The sequence below is a fragment of the Rosa rugosa genome, chromosome 3 (genome assembly GCF_958449725.1).
Source record: "Rosa rugosa chromosome 3, drRosRugo1.1, whole genome shotgun sequence".
Classification (NCBI taxonomy): Eukaryota; Viridiplantae; Streptophyta; class Magnoliopsida; order Rosales; family Rosaceae; genus Rosa; species Rosa rugosa.
The window spans coordinates 4,053,284-4,069,902 of record NC_084822.1 but is presented as its reverse complement, the minus strand read 5'-3'; the positions used below and the strand labels follow the sequence as shown (position 1 = coordinate 4,069,902).

Here is a 16,619-nt window from a genome sequence, read left to right as displayed (position 1 = left end):
TGAGTCTTGGTTAAGAGTCTTTGTCTATGTTTTTCGATAGATTTAAGCAACAACTACATGAATTCAAAACTTTGATGTCATTGAGGAAGATTACTGATACGCAAAGTGCCTTACACGAGTACTCTACCGATTCCTAATTTTGGCTACGACATCCAAGTATAGGTTTATAGTAAACGATCAAGCTTGTTCACTAGAGGCAGAGGGACGTTGGGATCAGTTGGGTTCCGTGCCTCACGTCAGATTGAAAAAAAATTATGTTGGTAGCGAATTATATATATTGACTTTATTTTCAGCATGATTCATGTTGCAATCTCAACACAGTAGACAATGACATTATTGCTTTTTTAATTGTCACCTATTAGATTCGGATGGTTCTAGTTGGACCTCCAAATTTGTTATTTCCAGGATGGTTCTAGTTGGACCTCCAAATTTGTTATTTGGAAATGTATCTCTAATTTACTTTTTAGAATACTTGAAAGGCTAAGTAGACCTCCTTATTTTTACAAAAACACCCTTGAATATGAGATACAATAATTTGTTACTCTACTTTTTATCTCTATCTTCAACCACGAGAAGAATAATGAATCAAAATCACATGATATTGTTCTCTTATAAGTAGGTCTCTCCTCCACCAAAATTAATCAAAGGGTTAGTTATCGATCTTGATATGTTGTTGGAATCCCTTTGAATTTGCTAAAAGAAAGATTTCAAGGGTTTTGGGTTGGAAGATCGAGTAATAATTATATCATAATATTCAATTAATTTAGTTTTAAAAAAAAAATCAAATCAGATTGTTTTGAATTTACTTTTGTATTAAATGATGGGCCATGTATAGAAATTATTATTTTTACTTAATTGTTTTAGGTAAATTATAAAACTATATAGGCAATATAAGGAAATTTCGTAGAAAAAAAATAATTTAATTGAATGTTATATTTGGTTGGAGGAGGTAAGAAGAGTATTTATTTATTAATTTTTCCATTTTTCTCTCTTTGTCCTTATTTGTCTTTTCATATAACTTGACAAAGTCTATTAATAATTGAAAAAAGTTGAAGGTCCAAATATCAAATTTGGAGATCTAACTAGAACCACCTTTGGATTCCTGTTTGCAAGTAGACTTATCAGGATTTTGATCCGGATCCATTGTTATTAGATGAGTTTAAATTGAAAATTTGATATGTTTATTCGATAATGGTCTCAATTCATTAATCCGTTTGTTTAACGGATCAAACATATTTAGATTGATCTGATCCGTTAATGATTCAGTCCGTTTTTATAATTATTCAACATTATTTATTTTATAAATACAATATATAGTTCGCTTACTGTACTGTCCTAAGAAATATTTTGGTTATTTAATTCAAGATTCAGTGATACTCTTCATTTTGTTTAAATGTTTTATTGAAGTTTTATGAAGTGTCATAATGAAAAATTTAATATTATAATTCAAAATTAAGAATATTTATTATAATAAATGGATCGGATTAATGGACCGGGTATCTGTTAATCCGCCAAATACGGATTTAGATTGAGCTATTAATGATCCACCGGGTTAACAGATCGGGTAGGGTTGAATTTTGTTGTTACGAAATAAATTCAAATTTAGATCGATCCACTCTAAACTCGGTCCATTTACAGGTCTACTTGCAGGTGCAACATATGAGAACACTATTTTTTTCATTTCTTTTGAACATTAGCACCCCTAAACCATAATGGAAAATTGATTTTAAACAAATTAGAAAGTAATTTTATTTTAAAATACTATTTCTTTTATTTATGTTTTGTTATGGTCTTTTGAGTTCCGACAAATTTTTTCTTTCAACTTCTAAAGATAAATTAAGATAAAGTTCTGACTCCGCCACTACTTATCGACCATACGAATACAAAGATAAAAAAAAAAAAATTGGAATAATTTTTTCTGTTTCCAAAAATAAGATGAAGGTTCAAATCAGGTGATTGTTAAAGAAAGACATGAAGAATTGATTCATCATCGTGATGGAACGTGCAAGTTAGGTATCGCCAACATGTATAAGATGGAGGACGATGTCTTTAATATAATCAATTTCCAGTAGTAACTAGTACGAGGGTAGAAGGCTAAACTAACTATAATAACAATACGACAGTGCAGGGCCCGGGAGGAGTGGGGCACAAATAGAATAGCTCATCATTTCGCGTCCGAAACGCGTAGCAACCGTAGTTTTTCCTAGTCTTGGTCTTAGCTCTAGCTTAGTTTCTCTGAAACGTATTTAATAATTCTTTGATTCTTTGTTCGGAGTATTGGAGGAAGGTATTGATCTGAGCTTTAGACACTATCTGATACAACACATGATAAATTACTACACCAGTTGATAGAGTTTCAATAACAATAACGGATAATATGTGATTGTTTAGTCATTGGATTTGTTATGTAGCTATAAGATCTGAACCGAGTCATGATACGATTCGATCTCAGGCGATAGCACCAAGACTAGTATGACAAGAAGCCGTAAATGATGTCCTCGACGTAGTAAAATGAGTTTTCGTTTAAGGAGTCAAGTCTTCAATGATAAACGTAATTGCTCGTACGTCATGTATGCATATGTACAGTAGAGTAAACTTGCTGTTGAAGATCCATCGATGATGGTGATGGTTCAAATGACCTTTGCCGGCACATAGTGGGGTTGTTATGGCTTCATTTGTCACAGCAGTCTTTTTCATGTTCCTAGCTGTGAATCGACTTTTTTCTATTAAGAAATGATGTGGAGAAGAAGAAAAACAACAGTGGGTGGTTCATATGTGTCAGTGTGTGGATGAATTGCATATGGTAAAGTTAATTCTACCCAATTATGTAAGAGGCAGAAGATTGACATCCATTTAGGAAATGCATCGAAAGATATAATTAGATTGGTCACTAAAACGATATAACTTTGTCTTCTAAATATAATCAACAGAAGTATATCTGAAGATTCTAACAAATCTATCATTGCAACAAGAAGAAGCAGCAATGTTGGGCAAAATACATCATATAAAAGAATACAAAGTGATGATGACACCCAATTCATGGGAAATCATTCTTCAATACACATCTATAGAAGATCTCGTCACATAAAGGAGCACGCAGTGAGGCTCCGTATCACAAAAATATAAAGTTACCCTTTGTGCGCTGAAGACTTGAGCGTATTCATTTTCACCTACAGGCTGATACAGTGAAAAATACAGTGCTGTGATTCTCAATGGTATGACTTTAGGTGGAAAACTTGACATTCTGGCTTATAAGATCTCTTTAATGAAGCCTGTTCAAACTTCTTCAAGGCTGCTTCATTCTCTTCTAAGCTTGTTTGAACAAAATATCTTATCCACCAGGACGAGCTTCGCAATTTGGCCTAATTGTCATCGTCAAAATTAAATTTTCACATCTATATAGGAATTTAAAAGTTTCCACAAACATAGAACAAAGGCAAGCCAATGAAAACTACTAATCGAAATATAGCGTTTCCATAGGAATGAAGTTTGTTATATTATAAAAAAATTAGTTACTTACTGGACGGCCAAATTTGGATAGCTCTGCAACTTTAGCTCTTTGTTGACCTGGATAACCTACAAATGGAAATGGAAAGAGATCATTAAATTTTATGCTTTATTAGCACAAGCATCAGGGTCAATTAGCTATCAATAGAAGGTTTTCTCAAATCATATTTCAGCCATTCATCAGAGGGCCTTCAATTAGTGAGCTCATGGTAAAGCAGATTTAGGAAGAGAGTAAGAGTATAAATTGGAACAATTTTCACAGGTACAGATTAATCGACTTTGGTTTCTGTCTGTCAAATGGAATCAGCTAGTGCAGACTGATAGTTGTTGTTTAATTAAAGATGTCACTTTTGGGTACGTCAAAATGTAAGTGAAAACATACAAGCTGAATAAGAAAATTTTACCAGAGAATATAATAACGCCATCAGCAGATACCCTTGCTAACTCTGGAAGAGTTCTGTTGAGGTACTTTGGAGACAAGTAATCCAATGCATCTGATACTATTACCAGAGAAAATGATTTTGCCCGGTATGGCAGAGGAAACTTTATATCAGCAGCACGCACAATGCCTTTGCTCACAAGACTCTTGCAATTTGAATCAACATCTTCCAAGTCATATGGTTCCACACCCCAGGCTTCAGTATCCTCCTCTTTTAATAATTTAGATACCACTGAACACGTTTCAGGGCCTACATGCAATACCTTATGCATACTATCACCATATGCCTTCTTCAGTATAGGTATTGCTCTCTGAACTTCATATGTACAAGAAACACCACCTGCATTTACATTTCATACTGTAAATAGATACTCTGACTGAAGAAAACCTGTATGCTAACAGTTCATCACAAACAAGTCGGAGAACTAATCATCTCTCATGGCAAAGAGTTGTGAAAGCCTAGGATTTGCATGGTCTAAATTCTAAAACAACTGAACACATGAACTGAGTGAGTCTTAGCTGCTTCAGGATTAATTCAACAAACCTTGTGCCTCTAGGACCATACTGTATACAAATTCATCACAAAATCTAAACTATACTATCTTCCACCACAAAATCTGATATACATCATTATAAACATATAAAGATATAAGAATTGGGAGAGGTCTTCTGAATTCTGAGAAACTTGACATACACAATAAAGGAATTCTGACATTTCATGTTAAAATCACACTGCCAGGCATAGTAACGTGTGAAGACAAGGTTAGGATTTCTACAAATGTCAGCAGAAAGTTTATTTAAAGTATGATGCAATCCACTGGAGGCTCTCTCTTTGATGCAATATGCACTTGCAAACTGCACCTAATAACCAAAATGATTTAGAGGCATGGAGACTAGAAAACGAATGGAACGTGAATATTACCTTCAAGTTTAATCACAGCCTGTTTACTGCTCGCTCCACCTATCATGCAGAGAAGTAATCATTGTGAACTTGAGCTGTTAGTTTTTTTTTTCAATAGAAGCAAAAGGAAATATAAATTACTTTAACCCTATGTACTAGTAACAGAGTTGTCAAGTGAATTACAAACCTGACCCGCTAAAAGCATAGCAGACAAGAAGAATTGTACCCTGAAATTACAGAATAATAATCAGGATTGAAAAAGATGGAAAGACATTTTGGTCATCTATTTGTGCTCAATTATGATAGGACTGTTTTCTATTTTTGGTTAATCTGGGATTATCTATTGTCTATGCTATAAGCAAGACTAGCTATAAGGATAAGGAATAATGATACAGAGATATGACTATTTAATTTTGACGGTGGGGATGAATAGCAATAGATGGTAAGGGAAAGTACCACAAGCACAAGCACTACAGACAGTAAAGGTGATGAGCGTGCTTTGGCCTGCACCGCACCCACAAGGGGGATGCTTCCACCATCACCAATGCGCCTAGAAGGATTTACTGGCCTCCTGGACATGTTTATATAATAGCAGTGGGTCTGCAAAAACCAAAATGAGTTAAAACAGAACTTCACAGTATTTCCAAGTGCCTAGCATGAAACATTTCCCTCCCAGTTCACCACTCACTAAACTCAAATTTTTTCCATATAGATCCAATTACATCGGGATCAACCATCAAAGATTCAGCCACAGAGGTTCCCACATTTGAAATGTAGAAAATATCTAAAATGCTACAAAAGCCAACGCACTATTTCCAGATATCAGAAAACATGTGAAAGATGTCAGCTGGGTATCAAAATTAAAGTCAGAATAGTTCAAATTTCAAACTTTACATCAAATAGTCCCCAATACCTCAAATATACCTACGTCTCTAATATCATACATCTCTCAAAATATTCAATCTTTCCTAACATCAACTCAAGCACATACACAGTTACACACTGCCAGCTTTCTAATTCAAATGAGTAAGACCCATAACCCCTTTCAGTTCAGCATTTCAAATACCATATTAAAGAATCGAACTTGATTAAGCAATCGAACCATCCATGCCAAATAGCTCAAAATTTGTGCAAATAATACCAGCCCCATATATCAGGCAGCCAAAAAAATCACTAAGAAACCAATATACATGCATGAAAAGCCAATTGCTTACAGAAAATGATAACGATTTCAGATCGATTAAGCAGTGAGAAACTACGTGGTGAACAAAAGTTGACTCTTTTGCATTGAAAGCGTGGACGTAGAGAGCGATAAAGGAAAGCAAAGAGTAGTAGTATAAGAAGAAGCAGAGAGTAACCTTAAGGAAATGAAGCGGGAAGAGCTGGATTATGAGATCTAGGGGGCGCGATTCAGATCTGTGCTGGTCTTACTCTTTGGAGCTTACAGAGTGTTAGAATGTTAGAGAGAGTCGTAGTTTGGGGCATCTGCACCTTTAGGTAACATCCACATCTACATCTACAACTACAGTGAATAATTTAATGGACTCCGGCCAAATTCCAAATTGGTGTTTTCATTTTTTTTTTTTATAATTTTTTTCACCAAGTTGTGATTGACATACTCTTAAGTCACTACATATTCTTTGAGACCAAAAAACAAAAAAAGGTACTACATACTCTCAAGTCTCAACTTTCTGGTCTGAAGTAGTTTGGAGGGAGAAAGCGTATCATACACTTCTACGCCAGGGCAAATCTACGACCTCAATTCTGAAGGATTGAAGTGGGACACACACTTGTCTCCACAACCCTCGAGTACGGATTTATGTAGAAGATTTACAAATCGCACAACCTAACACAAAATTGCTGGCAACGGAAATCGAACTTGGATTGGGGATCAACAATAAGCACAATAATACCAGTTGAACCAGCCCACATTGGTTAACTTTCTTTTTTAATTAGATTATAAAGAAGATCACTCAAATGAAGGAAAATAAAATTAGTCTTCTAAGTAGCAAGCAAGTGGAGAATTTCGGGGATATCAAGTATCAACAACCAATTATATGTTAAAGTAGAGCCCTAGGGTTTCGAGCAAAGTGTTGCGGCAGATGTGCCTTCTGTTTGCTGTCTGTTTTTTTTTTCTTCGATCCGATGAGGCTTCGTAGATAATCGTGAATAACACTGGGTGCCATGGCGTAGATTGGAGGTTGGTGATCAACATTTCTACAACGCAGGAGGCAGATCGAGGTTGAGGCCGAATCTCTAAGGTTTGCAGGCTTCGACAAAGCGATTTGGAATTGGCCCAAGGTGTTTTGTTTTGCTGATTGACATTTGAAGCAGCATCAAGGCGAGAAACAACGTTGGAGGTGAAGGTTGATTCCAAGTAGGAGAAGGCGTACGGTTGGCGGGCAGTAGAGCGATTCCGACATGTAGAGGGAGGTAACAAAATCTCTTATAGATTCGGTGTTGATGGGGTATTGGAAAGGCTGGCCACTAGAAAGCTTGGCGGTGGCGGCGATGGTCTGGCAGAGGCAGGCTAGGGCTTCTACCCAATTTACTCGGGTTTAGGCTTAGGCCTTTGTGCATGGGCTCAAATTTGAGTTGTTTGGCTCATTTTTGTGGGCTTGTAGGGAGAGTGCCTTGCCACCCTCATTTATCACTTATTGTTGAGGGTAGGCCTGACCTAAGAGGTAGACTTTCTTGGGCAGTTGGATCAATGTATGGTCCAGGACCCATCATTTTTGGATCATGACTATTACAGGAGTCGGTAATTATCTTAAATAAGATTGGCTTTTTCAAGTCTAATGTGTGCAGGAATAGCTTCTAGGAGCTTTTTGTTCTATGTTTCATGTGTACCACAATTACATGTAGGCAGGTGAGGGTATAGATGATTAATGTTTCCTTAGGAGGCGAGGCTATTTTTGTTCGAACTAGGCTTGCTTGTAAGTGAGCTTTCCTAGGACTGTAATGAGTTGCGGTGCTTGGGTAGAGAATTGGTTGTTTGCCTACCAGTTTCTCTATTCTTAAGTGTCTTCTCTAGCCATTTGGTTGTTGACCTATTGCAATCAACTTCTGTTTTTTTTTTTTTAAAGTAAAGTGGAGAATTTGATGATTAATAAGATAATGTTTGGTTTAGTATTTTGTATCTTAAAAGATTATAAAACAATTTACTTCAGTGATCTTTTGTGATTGAGATCTTTATTTGATTATTCTTTTTTTTTTTAAAAAAAAGAAGGCAGTAGCCAATATATTGATCAAAAGCCAGAATAGCCCTTACATACCCTTCCGCTGCCATCTATAGACAGACAAGAAGATGTGTTAGTACTCACAGTGGTACATAGAACTAGGTCACTCATTTGACATTAAATACATCGAAATAGCATGAATCTTCCATCGGCTATTCCGGAAGATTCGCTAGAGGCACAAAAGTGCGTAGCTCCCTAAAAAATTAGAGACTTATTGAAAGTAATAAAATTACTATCCTAGAATTGGGCTTAGGGCTAAAAAAACCCTAAGTCTAAATAAAAGGCCCAATAGGGCAGCCCCAAAGAGAAGAGGCCCAAACCATGGCCCAGCACGCTAGGGTTGACCAAACCCAGACCACCCTTCCACCACGCCTGCAGTAGGCTGTGCAGCGCCGCCCTTGAGCCCCGCCCACGAAACCAGCCTCGCCCCAAACCGCGCCATCAAGCTCTGCCACAAGCCAGCACAACCTCGAGCCCCGAGCTTCTGTCGTGCAGCGTCCAGCCCCGAGCCCCACCGGCCACATCGTCGCCAGACTCCCACGATTCACGCCGCCGCTGGATCGCTCCGTCCCTACAAGGCAAACCACCACGGACGCCCAGAAAAGCCGCCCATGCCTGCAGTCAAAACTAGCCTGTCAAACCATAAGCTATAACCATCTTCCCTCCCGACCTCACCCCCGGCCATTGGAGTGCCTGTCCGGCAGTAATCATAAAGACAACGCGGCCGAAGAGGGAACTATCTCGTGGTGTTTGTGCTCTCACGCGGCTATTCGAAACCTCTGTTAGGCTGTGCGACTATTCTTATTTACTATTTTGTGACAACAAGTCCAATTTGTATTTGATATGCATTTAAAGGCTTTTTAGGCTCAGAGACTTATCTATGCTGGGAGATCACGTTTAAACGCTTTCTGCATTTTCACCAAGAATAGATTGGGAGTTAAGCTCCAATCAGTATCGGCGGATGAACCTGGGTATGGGGTTTTCACACCTAGAAGCTCTTAGGGCCACCTGTGATATTTATGTATTCAGATACTTAGATCCGTATATATCAGATTAAAGCGTTGTTACCTCTCGTACATTAATTTACCAGTTTACTAGTCATTTAAATGGTAAATGATAACTATTGTATGAAGGTGTTGTTGTATTTTGGTTGAATTTGGTGGATGTTGGATATTAATCGGAGAATTTCTAAGTTCGGGTTCTCGGATGTCGATTTATGGAAATCCGACTATTGAATTTCCTTCATTTTTATTCTAGAATGTTAGAATTGTGGAAACAATGATAGTGGTGGAATCTAGGTTGATTCCAAGGAGAAATCAAGGTTTAGAATTCAAATGGTCGATGAATTAGGGTTTTCGTTTTTATTTAACATAAAAGTATCTTTGCCGCTGATGAACTCAATTACGAGCTTTATGCCCCCAATCACTTCGCTCGCCAACTCGACTTGATCCAGTTAGTGTCATTCCCCCTCTATGACGCCTGGAACTACAACACTTCCTGGCGCAGAATTGGCCCCACAACCGGGCCTCCACCAGCCCAAAGCATGCTCGCACTGGTTGACCTTCCAAACTGGGCCAACGAGATCGTTCCCGTCGATGGGGTCGCTGAGGACTACGACCAATGGTGGTAAGAAGTTTCTGTTAATTGTTGGAAACAGCGGGATGATGAGCTCTTCGCGACCCTATTCCAAGACTTGAGGTATCCCTATGAAGCTGATACTGAGTTTCTTGCTCGCTTCCCTGAGGATGAAGCACAACCTCCGCAACCTGTGCCGGCTCCGCGACCTGCGCGAGCCCCGGGTCCTGCTCAAGCCGGAATCGTAATCCGCGAGCCTTCTCAAGAGGTAATTTCCTTAGCATGTTCTCCATTCTTCTCCCTCTGTTTTCACTCCTTTATTCCTCTAACTCATATTTTATTGCAGCGGAGAAGTATGCGGCCTTCCGGTAGTCAAGCAGTTGATGCTACTCCGGCCACCGGTCATGCCGCGAAACAAAAAGCAATAGCGACGGAGCCTGAAGTCGAAGACGCTTCTGACGATGACGACCCGCAGACGGTAAGGAGTCCCTCAGAGCCTATTATCTTGATGTTCTCTTTCAGAGTCTAATCTGACTTCCTCAATCTTAATAGATTGCCGCCGCTCTGGCCCGCAAGCGCAGTCACTCCAACCCCCGGATTGACCAGTGGGTAGAAGACGAACCACTCGCTGATTGACTGGTAATACAAACTTAAAGCGAGCACTTAAAATAAGCACTGAAACCCTCATTTTATTCTTATGTCAGAACCCATAATGCTTCACACTTGTAGGTTCGTCACAGATCCACAAGCTCCTCAAGGCAAATTGGGGAAGGATCGTCCACCGCTGGCGGAGGAGCAACCTCTTCGCAAGCCCATGCCAAGCACCACCTGATTCGGTCAACCCTCCACTTCCTATCAATGCCGCGCGCGATTTGCGATCGGCTCTGGTGCCAGTACAAATCCTAGACGACAGCTCGCCTGAGGCTAAAGAAAGAACACCGCCTCCTGATACCCCTAGCGAGCAACCAACTGCAGTTAATATCTTGGAGCAAATAGCCCCTGACTCGGTTCCAGACACTATCGAGGCTGCCCAGGAACAAACGGCAACAGAAACTCCCATCCTTCTCAGTGCTTCAGAAACTCCTCGCGAGCCAATTGCTGAAGAGGTATGTCTTCTCATAGCCACCTTTATTCTGACTCCCGCCTTAATCCTTTTGACATGTTAACACCTCTTTTTAGGATTAGAACCTTGCTCCAAATGAGGAGATGGTTGTCGCTGCCGAGGCAACAGCTGGCGAAAACCTCGCTGAGCTAGTTGGCGAAAATGTGGTTGACCAGGAACCTGCCCCCCAAGTACTTGAAGCGGGGGAAAGAGCGAACCCCGAGCTAGTGCCAGAGGCGGTTCCTGTCGCGGATCCTCTTGAGGCTCCTGTCGCTGTTCCCGTTCCTCAACAAGCTCCTCCGTCCAGACTAGAGCGGTTGGCTAGCATGCTTGAAGTAACTCCACCTGGAGTCGTAGATGACGCTAAGGAAGGCCTTCACCATCTCCTAGGTCATGACATTTTGACGCCTAGCACTCCCACCAGGGCTTTAGAATACCTCCGAGTACTTCTCCGCGAAGGTGCCATTACTGAATCCCAGTTCCGCGACATAGATAAGCTGCTAGATGATCTCCCCAGGTGGCTTAATGAGAAAATGACCGCGACTGGAATCGGCCAGGTAGGCCCAGGCACACTATCAGGCCATTGCCCAACAAATGGACAACCTGCGAGATTTCCTGGGTGAGCGGGCCATCCTTATTAGAGACTTGAGGGTCGCGAAGAATCACCTTCAGTCCCAGATCCAGGAACTTCAGGCCAACTCACCACTGTCAGGGCCAGGCTTGCCTATGAGGAACCTCAACTGGAGCAACCCTTAGCCGTTTCTGAGACGCTGTCTCAAAACCTGGCCCAAGCTCGCGGAGAAGTACAACAAGCCGAACAATCCGCCGCTGACGCTGGCTTTCGCCTGGACGAACATTTCCTCCGTCTAACTTATTCAGGCCGGGGCCTTTAGGCCTCTAGTGTTAGGCCCATTATTTTGTATGAACAATATTAATATTAATACTATTTAGTTATTTAGCCCGCTTTGCTGGCCCAAATACTTCTTTAAATTTTGCAGGTGTACCTACATGTACGTTGCAAAGCATAATTAGCTATAATCAGACACACTCATCGTACCGCCAGAGGTACCAACTATCATCAAAGGAGTAACCCACAGATAGGCAGCCAGGCGGGCCACGGCCGGGGCACAAGAGTTCCCCAGGATCACCGCTGACGCGCCGCCACGCACTCTGCCAAGACGGCATCAGAAGCTACTGAAACTGGGAACTGAAGCACATCAGTCCCACATCGAAAACAAGGAGAAGATCAGACCTCTCCTCACCTATAAAAGGTCCTCTCTTCTCCCTTCATTAAATTACGCATTAATTCTCATTTATTACTATGCTGCCTATATATATCAACTGACTTAGGCATCGGAGAAGTGAAGACCGCCCAGCGCGGTCTCCCTCTGACGCCCTGCCTTTCATTTGGCAGCTAGCAGGAATCACCAAGTATACAGAGTAGCGGTCCGCCCGCCGGACCCGCGTTAAACGAAGGCTTGGCTACCGCCAGACTTTGAGCATTAACAGTAGGCAATTAAGCATTCAATTTTCCTTATCTGCTCATTAAAACCGTTTTAAAAAGATAATCTCAAAATGGAGCGGTTACCTCCTTGAAGACCGTTCCGTTTCCTATGCGTCTTTAATCTTCCTTCATTTCCGAGATCATAGCATTCAATTTTATTGATGGCTCTATTGATGGCATTGAATCTACTCCAACCGTCTATCAAAGGGCTGAGGCCATTGAGGTTGGCCCTATAAATATCGTACTTGGGGAAACGAAGATACACGCAACCATGGCTTACCCAGAAATAACCTTGCAAGCCCTATTTCTCTTCCTTCTTTTCCTGAAATCTTCCCCCCACGACTCCACCTCTAGCCTCTGAACCTTAAGACTTATGGCGAAATCTCAATTCCTGGATAAGCCTTATGGCTTAATCTCAGGTCCACCGCGTGTCTTTGGTTTTCTGATATCCTGGATGGGATTCACCGGTTTCAGTTAGGCTGGAGAACACACGGCGCTCCTACTGCGGGATACCACATTCTGAGGAATCCCTCTCCTTAGGTTTCCTCGCGCAAAGCAAGTCGAAGAAGGGTGGGAGGCCACCCAAGGCCGTACGCTCTTCTTCGGTGCCCTACCTCCTGGACTTAGCGGATCGAACTTTCGTTTTGTTCTGGAGGGAGATGGGGCAACTGGGCTACGCTCTCCTCTGATGACCGCTTTCAGCCCGGAGGATGGACGACAGGAGAGGTTGGGATAATTATTTCTTTCCCTCTCCTTGCAGTACAGACGATAGCAGCTGCAGCTCAGATTTGAGGAGGGTGAAGAGAGGAAGAGTATTTGAGGAGGGTGAAGAGAGGAAGAGTAAGAGTGATCATCTCACTGACCCCCTCCTGACAGAAAACCCAGAAGATCCAGAAGCTTTTAGAGGATCTGAAATCCTATGATTTTCAGCCACTTTTGGCTTTATAATTCTGCAAATGTAACTTTCGCGAGTATACTTGTATTGCTTTTGGCCGCAAAGCCATTTTATAAATATGAATATATTTCTTTTGATATTTTCAACTGTTCTATTATATAGTAAGGCCTTTGGTATAGGCCGTGTTAAACGTGCTCATACTCTTAACACTTATTGTCAAAAGAATCGAAGAAATTGTTCGAAGTTCGAAAAACTCGAAAACTCAAAAAATTTAAACATAATACAGAGAAAACAAAGAACATTTGAAGGCCGCGAATACAAAGCCTGAATGCATAGAGTGTTGCCCCCTAGTCTTACTAGGTGAAGCGAATACATGAGAATGAGGCCACTGAGGAGGCCTAAATGTAAGGGAGGATGCGAACACAGTAAGACTATGTTTGCCCCCCTGTCCCAGGGACAGGTGGATCTGGGGGATCCTCAAATTCCCAGACACTTGGGTAATATTTCTTCAAGAACCTGCCATTAATTGGGTTGCGATGGAGTTCGCCGTCCAAATCTTGAAGGTGAAATGCCCCGCGATCGAGAATTCTGTGAATCACAAAGGGTCCTTCCAAGCGCGGAGTCCACTTACCGCGACCAGTCAACTTCTCGCCTAGCGGCAAAACGACTTTCCAAACGAGGTCACCCTCCTTATAGCTACGCCCGCGTGTCCTCTTATCATAGGCGCGAGCGATGCGTTGTTTCTCCATCACCAGGCTGTCCAAAGCCTCCAAGCTCCTCTCGCTAAGATCTTCATGCTCCTGCCACATAGCCTGGACATAGTCTTCACCAATCAAATGATGTTGATCCTGGACGCGTAGGGACTGAACATTGATCTCCAAAGGTAAAACTGCATCATGGCCAAACATCAGAGCATAGGGTGTGGTGGTAGTAGGGTTCCGCTTGGAAGTGCGATAAGCCCATAACGTTTCATACAGTGTTTCATTCCACTGGCGAGGATTCTCCGCAAGCATCTTCTTCAGAAAAGTGATGATGATAACCTTGTTACTGGCTTCTGCTTGGCCGTTGGATTGGGCATAGTAAGGAGTAGAGTGAACAAACTGGATACCGAAGTCAGTGACAAGCTCTTGCATATCACGTCCTATAAACGCTGCCCCCTATCGGAAACCAGCACTTCCGGAACGCCAAACCTGCAGATAATATGATTGAAAATGAAATGACAGATCGTGGCTCCAGAAGCCTCTTTCAAAGGCTCAGCTTCTACCCATTTGGTGAAGAAATCGGTAGCGACGATGATGAACTTATGCTGGAGGGATGAATGAGGATGAATCATGCTAATCAAATCCAGCGCCCAGCCTCGCGCAGGCCATGGCTTAATAATAGGCTATATGGGATTATTGGGAATGTGCTGGACTGGGCCATGAGCCTGGCAATCTTGGCAGCCTTTCGCGAACGCGATGCAGTCCTTCAAAATACTGGGCCAATAATACCCATGTCTCCTGATTAACCATCACATCTTGGGGCCTGCTTGATGGGCTCCACAGACCCCGGCGTGTGCTTCTCGCATTAATAGCTTCGCTTCGCGGCCATATACAGACCTGAAATCGATGTCGTCCTCGCCGCGTCGCCGCAGCTCATTATCCCTGAGAAAATAATTAAGCGCGAGAAAGTGGATTTTCCAATCAGTGGAGGAGTCTGGCTGCTTAAGGTAGGCGATCAAAGGGACTCGCCAGTCCACATCAATAGGGTCTAAGACAGCCATCGTTGGTTCATCAGGTGGGTCAGGCCTCGCCAGCCATGAAGGCAACGTGCGGCGCTCGACTTTTAGAATGCGCTCGCGAACACCATACTTCAAAGTGATTCCTGTAGCCAGCTGGGCGAGCTCATTGGCAGCAAAGTTGCGCTCACGAGGAATATGTTCCAAGTCCACGTCATCAAATTGGTCCAAAATCTCAAGTGCATGATCCAAATATGGTGCAAGAAGATAACTTGTGCATCTGAACTTCTCGCGCAGCTGATTGATCACGAGCAACGAATCTCCGCGGACTTGGATGTCTCTAACACCTAGTTCCAGCAACACTTCTAGGCCTATAATGAGGGCTTCATACTCTGCTTGGTTATTGGTGCACCAGAACTCTAACTGGAAAGAGTAGGAAATCCGATCGCCGGCTGGGTTCTCCAAAACGACTCCTGCCCCTGCTAGTGTATCCGTTCATGAGCCGTCGAAATATAGAACCCAGGGTTGGAGTGAGACAGTGGCTTGATATAGCGCGGCGTACTCTGGCAAACATGCCAAGTCCGAGTGATCTAAAGTTTCAGCTGCAACCTCTAAATCTCTCACTACGGGGACGTCCAGGATAGGGTGATGTGCCAGAAAGTTTGCGATGGCTTGCCCCTTGACTGCTTTCTGTGGGACATACTGTAGTGAAAATTCTGACAAAGCGAGCACCCACTTGCCAATGCGACGTCGTAGGATAGGCCGCGATAGCATATACTTGACTAGATCGGCTTGAGCGATGATGCAAGTAGTAAAGGATAACATGTAGTGTCGCAATTTGCATGCTGAGAAGTAGAGCGTAAGACACAACTTTTCCATTGGGGTGTACCTTGTTTCGCAATCTGTGAGTGTCCTACTGAGGTAGAAGATGGCATGCTCTACGCCCTCTTCATCGTCCTGAGTGAGTAGGCTGCCAATGGAAGCCTCAGCTGCTGAAATATACAACTTTAATGGAAATCCGGCTCTGGGAGGAACGAGCACTGGCGGGCTCGCTCAATAGGCCTTGATTTTGTCAAAAGCCTCTTGATGTTTATGTTCCCAAACGAACTCACTTTGTCCTTGCAGTTTTAGCAATGGGGAAAAAGGCTGGATTTTCCCAGCAGAGTTAGAGATGAAGCATCGCAGGAAACTAATCTTACCTAGTAGGCGCTGCAATTCTTTCTTCGTTTGTGAGGGAGACGCGTTGATAACCGCATTGGCCTTATCCTCAGGGACCTCAATGCCCCTCTAATGGACAATGAACCCCAGAAAGTCACCTGCCTGAACTCCAAAAACGCACTTGGCAGGGTTCATCTTGAGCTTGTGTAGCCGCATGCGTTCGAAGACCCTTTCTGAGATCTGCAATGTGGTCCCCTCGTTTCTTAGATTTCACGACCACGTCATCAATGTAAACCTCTAAGATCTTTCCAAGTATGTCATGGAAGATCAGGTTCATGGCTCTCTAATAGGTGGCCCCAGCATTCTTCAGTCCAAAGGGCATGACCACATATTCGAAGACGCCCGCGAACCCTGGGCAACGGAACACGGTCTTGTGCCTATCCTCCTCCGTGACCGGAATCTGGTGATATCCTGTTGTTCCGTCCATGAAGGACAATAGGTCATGCCCTGTAACTGCGTCTACCAACATGTCCGCGACCAGCATGGGGTAGACGTCTTTGGGGGTAACCAAATTAAGGTCTT

General features: G+C 42.4%; 1 protein-coding gene across 1 annotated transcript; it reads right to left on the bottom strand.

Moving 5' to 3' along the window:
• Positions 1-2,891: 2,891 nt before the first annotated feature.
• Positions 2,892-6,365, bottom strand: LOC133740818 (probable pectin methylesterase CGR2). Its single transcript, XM_062168760.1, has 7 exons — positions 6,206-6,365; positions 5,304-5,447; positions 5,035-5,074; positions 4,869-4,907; positions 3,912-4,286; positions 3,521-3,576; positions 2,892-3,362 (listed from the first exon to the last, which is right to left on the bottom strand). Exons 2-7 carry the CDS (start codon positions 5,424-5,426, stop codon positions 3,210-3,212), a joined length of 786 nt encoding a protein of 261 aa, XP_062024744.1. The 5' UTR covers positions 5,427-5,447; positions 6,206-6,365; the 3' UTR covers positions 2,892-3,209.
• Between the last annotated feature and the right edge of the window lie 10,254 nt (positions 6,366-16,619).